The following is a 9,905-nucleotide window of genomic DNA, read 5'->3' as shown; positions in this document are numbered from 1 at the left end:
TCAGGTCGTTAGTGATGCGATAGGTTCAGAGAAGTAGAGAAATTCGTAGAGGAGTTAAGAATAAAATATTATATTTGAAATTTTTTTGATCAAAATTAGGTATAAGATATTATATTTTGATCCATTTTGTAATACATAGAGTTCGAATTATTATTTAACAAAATAAATATACTAATCGCGTATTCGGGAAAAACTCAGAGTGAAAGTGTTATTTTTCAAGTACAGATTGATAAGCTTATTATATTCCTCATCTCTTTTGAGATATTTGTATTTTCTTTTAATTTGAGCATTTTCGATTTGTGACGGACTATTCTGTTAAACCCTTTAACAGAAACTACCATTATCTTAAAAAAAATTAAAATAAGCTGATGTTTTCACCTATATAAATATATATATATATATACATGCAGAATAAATTTATTAATCAGAGTTGTTATTTATGACCAAAATGAGCTAGATCAGCTGTAGCAAAGTTTCTGAAAATTACATATGCATGGACAGATATAATAATGCCTCTCTAGCGAGCTAGAGAGGCATTATTATATATATATATATATACGTACGTATTTGTGGCTTGCCATATATATATATATTTTCACTTCAAAAGCGAGGTGAACGATAGAGATTTTCTTATTAAGATCGAAAAATCTCCACCATTATTTTCACTTTTAAAAGAAAATAAAGAAAAATCACTAAAACTATTTCATGAGCCCTAGCTAGCTATATATATATATAGAGAGAGAGAGATAGATGGACTACTATACAAAATTTACCTAATAATATCATAAAGTTGAGATGAATGGCGATCAACGGCCAGCTGCACCACTGATCTGAGATCGTCCCAGGTTTCGTTCACAGCAAAATCATCTGCTGAGTTAGGGTTTTTCAGATTGAAAGTGGGATAAGAAGCCGAAAATGGAGGTTGAGCAGCTAGAGTAGTAGGAGTAGTAGGAACACTAATAATATTATTATTATTATGACGATATTGCCCTGGGACATTAAACCAGCTTTCACGAGCGGAAATACTACTCGTCGGTGTGGTTTCATCGCCGCCATAAGCAGCGGCGGCTTGTCGATGATATTGGTGGTGGTCCGATATTGATGTGTCGAGTTCCAAACTTAAATGATCATGAGTTTCCAGGCTGCCTGATTTAGAGCTTGAATCGTTGTTGTTGTAGTTATTATAGTATTCTAAACAAGGATATAATAATAATGGAGATGATGATGATTTTTTGGTTGTGATTGTAGTCTCTTTCGATTTGTTATTATCTGCTGCTGGTGCGTACTTTTTGTATGATGGGATTCGTTTGAATATTCGGCACAGTGTCCAAACTTCCTGCAAAACAATTAATTAATTTAATTTACAGTATATATATATATATAATATAGAGAGATTGCAAATTAATAATTTATTAAAGATTCAGAGAATAAAAGAAAAATCAACATATGCAACTACATGCATGTATTTACTAATAATGTCAATAAGAAGTCACACACTAATAAATGAATAAATTTTTTGAATGGGTTTTCCATTAAGTTCATGACTTTTCTGTTCAAAGAGATCAGGCAGCAGAGATTGAATATATATATTTATGTCTCTATGTTAACAATTTTTTATATATTTAAAAAAATTTATCGTATTTTTTTTTATATTTTTTTAGTATTATAGACAATGTGTTGATTTAATATTTTTTCAATATATTTATATTATTCTTTTATAATATATGAATGTATTTTAAAATTTATATAATAATTAAAAAATATAATAAAAATAAATTAATATATATATTTTAAAATAAAACTAATTAAATGCATGTGTTTTTGCATATATCTAAATATTTTTTTGGTATTAACTATTTGTTTTATTACGGAATATTCTAAATATTTAATAAAATATATACTTTTAAAACTAACTAAAAATAAATATTTATTGCGGACAAGAACTCAAGTTTTTGGAGGAATTTATAGAACTTAAAGATTCCTCCCAAGGCGAAGAACATGTTCTGGAGAGCAATTTCAGGTTGCCTTCCAACTCGGTTTCAACTAAGTCTAAAGCATGTGGAAATTGATTCTCAATGTCCACCATTCTGTCACTGTGAAGTTGAAACAATTGTTGAGTGTAGTCTAGTTGGGTGTACTTTTGCAAGAAGTTGCTGGAATAAATCTGTGATGGGAAATATGCAAGTGGGGATTGGAGAGATGTAGGTGACTGGTTGATGGAAATATATATTTAGAAGGGGTTCGAAAGATACTATAGAGGAAATTGGTATAATCTGCTGCTTAAGGCAAGGAATGACTTAGTTTGGCATATATAATCGGTCAACCACAGCTGAGAATGTGGCCACAGACGAGCATTGGACCAAGCCTTTAGTTAATATGATCAAGATTAATGTCGATGCTGCCATGTTCAGTGAGGATAACAAGATTGAGATTTGGTGGGTCGTGCGAGACGAGGGTGTTTGGTACGAGGTTTGAGTTTGTGGGAGTAGAGTTAGAAGATGTTTATATTAAATGAATGTGAAATTTAAAATGTTTAAAATGGTTAAGATTACCTTCAACTTAAGCTAAAAAATGAGACTTATTTGGAAACACAAACCCCAAATCATTAAAACTAAATTTAACAAACATGGATTAAATTTAGCATTTCATTCCCACCAAGCCAAATCCCCATACCACACATCCTCTAAAGGGAAACTCCTTCAAGCCAGGACAACTAGTAAGGCCGGTCCAACTAAACCAGAAATATAGCAGAAGCTTAGGAGTTAAGAAAGTTTTAAGCTGGATCAAAAGGATAATCAACCTCAAGTGAGTGCTGTGTTAGAAACCGACTGTAGGTAATGGTGAAAGCAATTCGAAGCTCAGTAAAAATGGTTTCTAACTAGGAAGATTTTCTATAAAAATTAGCAGTCAAATTGTAAGGCTTACAAAATCAAAATCAAGAGAATATATTCCCCACCAACTTATTTTTTTTTTTTTGGGAAGAAAATAGGGTTTAACAAAAATAAAGTACGATCATTTTCATGATTTTAATGATATGGTTTTTCCAAATGGCTACAAATACTATTAACAAATACATGTGTCAACTCCAATGTGCCAATTTTTAAAAAAAAAGAGAAAAGAAAAAACATTTGAAATACATCGTTTTGATAATGTTTATTTTCTTAATATGAGTAGTACAAATTAATATTTTTTAAGTTCCAGAGAGAAATGTCAACCTATAATCTCATCTATGTTTTGTATCTAAAATTTTCTCAAATCCCAAAGTTATCTAGTAATTAAAGGAACAGTACTAAAGCACAAAAAAATATTCAACATAATATGATCATCCTAGATAGTTATAATTAGAGAGCTAGCCTAATAATTAATATATAATAACGGAAAGGAGTTAAGAGAAAAGAAGTTATACTTACAGCTTCAAGAGCAGCATTATTAGTATTACTGGAGTTGATGTTGTCCTTTGGAGTTGGTAATAATAAGTTGGAATTATTATTATGAGTAGAAGAAGCAGTAGCAGTAGTAGTAGATTTTGCAGTTGGAGGGAGACGAAACTCATGCATCATCCAATCAGTTTTGGTCCCTTTACCAGCACTGCCTCGATAGTAAACCAAAGACTTTTTCAGGCCAATTATGCAGTCACGATCTGCTTCTGCAGTGCCTTCTTTCACTACTGAATTATATATGGGTTTGTCTATTCCTGTTGCCTTCCAAAATCCAGATCCAGTCACTCTGTTTGGTCTTATGCTGTTCCTGTATTTTCTTCCTCTTATGCAAAAGAAGTACCACTCTTTCTCCCCAACGTTACTAACTTCTTTGTTATTATAACAAAATCATAATAACAAAAACAAATTATTATTAACACAATCAATGCATGTAATACATCTATACACACACACACATAAATTTTGATAGAATTCTACTCTTCCTATATGTGGAAATGAAAAGTCAAAATATATATAGTTATTAAGATATTTTTTATTATTTATGACCTCATCATATCTTTTAATAGTGTTAGGTGTAGCCTCCCATCTTGATGGCTACGTGCTCATATAAATTATTAATACGAAGAATTTTAAAATATATATTCTCGCGTTTGTACTGCTATAATTTTCTTTTTTTCCCCCAATTTTTTACTAACTACAAATTGAACACTAATGACAAAGTAACTAATAAATTAATTTTATATTATTAGTGATCATTTTAATAAAAATATTTGATTGATAATAACAAATATATATTTGATCGATCATATGTTTTCTTTTCGTGTTTTTGTACTTTTTGTTTTTTGGGGGGTTAGGGGTTTTGTCTCTTAGCTTTCATATGACCTGGTATATATATATATATTATATCATATACACAAATAATAAATCCTAACATCTTCCAAGCTAGGTTTCGACTAATCATCTTATTTAATTATCTGGGATTTTTTTTAGTTTAAAAAGAATATTAATATCTTTACCGACCATGATGATTATTATATAGTATCCATAATCAAACCAAATCCTCAATAAATAAGGCTTTCCGAAGAAGAAGAAGAAGAAGATAGAAGAAGAGACATATATATAATATCATATATATATATAATACACACACATACACATACACATATATATACATATAGATATAAATAATCTTACTTGGAAGATCCCAGGGGTCATATTTGTAGATATCAATCTGTTTGATGAGCTCAATACGAAGGGGTTTCTTCTCAACCTTTCGTCTTAGATAAAACCCAACTAGTTCTTCATCAGTCGGATGAAACCGAAACCCTGGAAGACCACCTTTATCATCTTCTAATAACTCCTTACTCTTTTCTTTCACCACCTTAAGCTTTTGATTATTAACCACCAACTCATCCATATTTCAATATATATATATTTATATAAATCTCTCTACTATATCTGTGGCTTTGATCCTGCTACTGTAATCTTCATGTATATGTACTTCTAAGTTTATAGTAGAGCCATATATATATCTTTCTTGTTACCCTACATCATAATAGATAGAGAATATATAATTAAATATATTAATTAATATCTTATTGGCTGTACGTTTTTCTCTGGTCAATGTTTTGACTTTTCTTTGCTCCTTTTATTTGGGGCACTGGAGAAAAAGAGCAAGGCCAAAAGGTCTTTTTGCTTTGCTAGACCAAGTATAACATACTAGTCTTTTCGGGAATCATTTGCTAGCTAGTAATAATGACTTAATTGAGATCTCTTCATACATTATTGATGTGTTATAAGTAAATTAAGGTGGTCGATTAAAGCTTAATGAAGCTATTGTAACTTAGATATGATTTGTTACCCCTATCGATCGATATGAAATTGAAACGTAAAACAGAAACTTGTGACACGGACCTTTTGAAACTAGGCTTGGGAGTAAGTCTTTTGTATTACACAATATTTTTTTTTTTATATAAAAAGTCCATATCAGTACATCATAATATTTGACTATTGTAGGCCTACTGACACCTCAATATGAGGAAAAAAAATCAAATCAGAAATTCTCAGTTATATAATTAGTGAAAATATATCGTATTTAGGGATATATATTGTTGACCAATAAATATATATATATATATAAACATTGCCCTCCGATGTGGACTATTTATGCAAGAAATTGTCAATTATACCCATAATACAATTTCATGATTTCAGCCAACCATAAAATAAGTTTCATTGCTAAAAAAAAAAAAAAAATCACACACCCCAAATTCATTTATCAACTAGTATTATAGTTTCTTTATGTAAAATATATATATACTTTTTCTTCTCTTTTTTTCCTTCTAGTTAAATTTTGTTTTGTCTTATCTAATAAATTAAAAATCTTTAATATTTATAAGTCCTAAAATTTCGCCTTCAAATTTTTATATTTTTTATTATAGTCCAGAAAATTATTCAAAATTCTCAGGTAGTTTTCATATTAAATTACACCCCCACTTCATCCATGCATATGGATGATTACATAATTGGCATATATGATATATATATATATGATAATTCTTTTACAAGGTTTCATTTTAAGTCCTATTGGTGGGGCTTTCAGTATTCTCGATCTTTGAACAATTTTCGGCGTGATTTTTTTTAATCACCGTGTATATTGTAGCTATTTAGAGCATCAACGCGATTTTTAGAAAATTATGAATAGTTTACAGTACTGAAAACTAGGTTTGTTGCATGCGTGACTAATTTTTTTTTTATGCGTGTGGAAAGTAACATGTTTGTACCTAGTTTTCAGTACTATAAACTATTCAGAATTTTTTGAAAATTTGCAGAATGTTCTAAACAACTACAATATACACGGTCATAAAAAAAATCACGCCGAAAATTGTTCACGAATCGAGAACACCAAAAAACTCCACCAATAGGGCTTAAAGTGGAGCCCTATAAAAAAAATTGTCAAATATATATATATATATAAATAATAAACTTTTTATAGTGAATGTGATAATGTGTAATTCTCAATTGTTCAAGTGGGTTCTTCATCACTAAACTTATTCTTTGTTCCATTAATTCATCATTAATTATCTCCTATACATATATACGTCTCCGTTACTTGAAACAAATGGAACCCATAATAAAAAGGACTGTACATTCCGAATAGATTGCATTAATTAGATGCACATTCATTATGATGGCTTTTCGAGAAAAGAAAAAAATGCGAAACAAAATTAATAAGTACTACGACTTAATAATCATAATAATAATAAATCATGATATTTTGGTACAAAATGTGTACGGTATTGCAACTACATTAATAACGGAAATTTCCGCGAAACGTACAGTGGTGAAAATTCAAGCCATAATTATCACGTACTAACTAATTAAGAAAAAGATCTTAAAGGAAGATTAAGACATTCGATCTACCAACAAAGACTTTCCTTGATCTATTGCCATTTCTATCATAGAAATATGAGTCTGATTTTAGTATAAATTATCATCACATGTTTTTGTTTTTATTTTTTGATTTTTTTTTGTTTATGAGGGGGAGAATGATGATATTATTTATATATATAAATTGGAACCAACTTTTGGTACGTGAGGTGAGGGGGCATTCAGTTCACATCTAGCAAAATCGTTTGGTTAATGGTTGGCAATAAAAATCCTAAGTACATCAAACTAAACCTATAGTACATAATAAATTTTAGGATTATATTATTTTGGACCATGCCCATTTACATTCTGTGTTTTGACAAATTATTTTTTAGATTTTGTGTTTTGTAAAATGCATAGACTCTTGTATGTGATTTTGATCAAAGTTTTTTTGAATTAATATGATAAATAATTGACCAAACTAACAATTCATAACAAAAACACAATCATATTTTGCCTAACAACTGTGTTGATATATTCAATTTTTTATTCATTAAAATTGGAGTTGTAGGTTTGTTTGAACTATTTTACAAAGCATAGGTCCAAAAAATAATTTATTAAAACACATGATCTAAACAAGTGATAGGACAAAACACATGTCCAAAAAAATATAAACCCTAAAAATATTATTATTGAAACTGTATATATACACACATCAGGCATTTTATAAGATTGATGATGAAAGATTACAATATATGAAATAAATGAGATTTGTCAAGAAATTAAATATTAACATTAAAGGACAAATGAATGGCACTACAAAAAAAACGTCCTATACCGAGAACATAGTACCGAGTACAAGTTCTCGGTATAGATCTTTTACACACCTGCCTCCTTCACGCGGTTCTTTTCATTCTAGTATGTGTACCGATGACCCTATACCGAGAACATATTCTCGGTATAGGGTCTTTACCGAGGTCTTTACCGAGGACGTGTACTCGGTATAGTTAATTCAGACTCCCGCCTTTTTTACGCGGTTATTTCATTTTAGTGTGTGTACCGAGGATCCTATACCGAGAACATGTTCTCGGTATAGGGTCTTTATAATCTTCATCTTCCCCAAACAGAGAGCTCATTTCTCTGAAACGGAAAACCTTCAAACCCCGTTTTCTCCCCCCCCCCATTTCTGTTTTGCTGGATTTCGGCCCCCACAAACTTTGTTTTTGGTCAAATTTTCCCTTCCAAAGGTGATTTACGTGGCTATAAGGCTTATTGAGGTAATGATTTACAAATATTTCAGTTTTTTTTTTGTATAAATTGTTAAATTTTTTTTCAGTTTTGATTTTTTATAATGAGTTTTTCGTGGTATTTTTTTTTTCAGGTTTTGCATTGTATACCAGCGGTTTTAGAGGTATTTCACATTTTCTTTGTAATTTTTTGGTTTTATTTATATTTTTTGCATAAATATATTTAGGGTTTTATTTATAATTTGTTTAATATTGTTAATATATTGTTATTTGTTATATTATATATATAATTTCTGATTATGTAATTAAAATAGGTAAAAATAATAATTTGTGATGAAAATTAGTTAAAAATTTAGTGATATCCAATTTAGAGGAAATAATATATTGTGTAGTATTTTTGTAAAATACATATATAGTTTTAAGATTTAGTTAGTTTAATCCTATGATAAATAATTAATTTATTAGTATGAAAATTTATTAATTTAATAATTTATTTTTTAGGTATATAATTTGACTTTTAGTTATAAATATATGTTTATATGAAAATTTAATATTTGATTGTTTGTTTTTTAGATTGAGTTAAATAATTTTAGTTTTAGATTATTAGATTTGGTTAATAAATTTTGATTATTAGAGTGAGTTTTGTTTATTTAATTTGAATTTTGTTGTTGTTGTTAATTTTTTTATTCTTAGTGTTGATGAATATTGATGCTTTGTTTTTGTTGTTAATTTTTAGTAGAATTATGATATTTTAAATAGAAAATTGAATAATTAATAAAATTTAGAGTAATAATTATAAATTATATAGTCATTTACAATGTATTTGTATTACTTTGTGTATGTTCTGCGACTGGATATTTTTTTATGTATTATTTGCAGGTTTTTAAATTTTGGGATATATGAAAATACAGCCGTTATGCTGCCCAATTTTTTTTAGAATTAAAAATACTCAATAAAATTTATAATTTAAGAAATAGTGAATTGATAAGTTGTATAATATATTTTTAATCATGATTAAATCAAATTAGCAATAACATTATGCAACCAAATTTTAATAAAAATAAACATTAATCCTGAAATTTTATTTAAATAAGTAATAAATCTTAAAGTAATTCTAACGATTTATTCATTTTATATATATATTTATGAAATTGTATAATGATATTTTGTAATTTTTGTTTGAAGGTTGGGTATTCGGTTTTTGTTGGACTAAAGAGATTGCTAGCAAGATATTGAAGGCATTGGTAAGTTTTTTTTAATTTTTCTGTATTTTTTTTTTTTTTTTTCAATTTTTGAATAATTTATGTTTTTTTATATAAATAATATAATATTAATTTTAATAAAAATATGAAATTATTATATTAGATAGAATGTATTTATTTTTAGGTTTTCAAAATATGTATTAGTAAAAATGATATTAGGAATTGGAAAATTGTTATATGATTGATTAGTATTTTTTTTAAATTAAATTCTATGTTGTTTTGGTGAATTTTATGTGTATTAAACATATTAGTAAACATATTTAATATTTTTTTAGAATTGTAAAATTTAGAGATATTGTGAATATTAGTAGAAGTACTCAATAAAATTTCTAATTTAATAAATAGTGAATTGATAAGTAAAATAATATATTTTAAAATTAAGATTAAAAAAATTAACATTAACATTATGCAACAAAATTTTAATAAAAATAAACATTAATTAAATAATTTAAGTAATAATTAAATCCTAAAGTAGTTAAATAAATTTTAAACAAATCTTAGAAATTTTATTTAAATTAATCAAACTATTCAATAAAGCATAAGTAAAATATGTAATTTAATAAATACTAAATTAATATGTAAAAAAA

The 9,905-nt window shown here is 27.6% G+C and overlaps 1 protein-coding gene across 2 annotated transcripts; it reads right to left on the bottom strand.

Annotated features, from left to right (window-relative positions):
- Nucleotides 1-592: 592 nt before the first annotated feature.
- Nucleotides 593-4,942, bottom strand: LOC133817261 (transcription factor JUNGBRUNNEN 1-like). 2 transcript variants are annotated; one of them, XM_062249727.1, is made up of 3 exons: nt 4,635-4,942; nt 3,411-3,808; nt 593-1,336 (listed from the first exon to the last, which is right to left on the bottom strand). In XM_062249727.1, the coding sequence occupies exons 1-3, from the start codon at nt 4,855-4,857 to the stop codon at nt 770-772; spliced, it is 1,188 nt and encodes a 395-aa protein (XP_062105711.1). In that variant the 5' UTR covers nt 4,858-4,942; the 3' UTR covers nt 593-769. The 2 variants fall into 2 exon arrangements, with proteins under 2 accessions (XP_062105711.1, XP_062105712.1); XM_062249728.1 differs by having other exon boundaries at nt 3,411-3,805.
- Between the last annotated feature and the right edge of the window lie 4,963 nt (nt 4,943-9,905).

This window comes from Humulus lupulus, chromosome 2, assembly GCF_963169125.1.
Source record: "Humulus lupulus chromosome 2, drHumLupu1.1, whole genome shotgun sequence".
Lineage (NCBI taxonomy): Eukaryota > Viridiplantae > Streptophyta > Magnoliopsida > Rosales > Cannabaceae > Humulus > Humulus lupulus.
Note: the sequence above shows the minus strand (reverse complement) of the source record. Positions and strands in the feature narration are given on the sequence as shown.

Excerpts from the sequence above, each read along its gene's own strand:
- LOC133817261 (XM_062249727.1), bottom strand. The coding sequence starts at position 4,857 with ATGGATGAGTTGGTGGTTAATAATCAAAAGCTTAAGGTGGTGAAAGAA. Across the intron at positions 3,809-4,634 it reads TGACCCCTGGGATCTTCCAA|AAGTTAGTAACGTTGGGGAG; the intron begins GTAAGATTATTT and ends ATAATAACAAAG. Across the intron at positions 1,337-3,410 it reads ATAATGCTGCTCTTGAAGCT|GAAGTTTGGACACTGTGCCG; the intron begins GTAAGTATAACT and ends ATTGTTTTGCAG.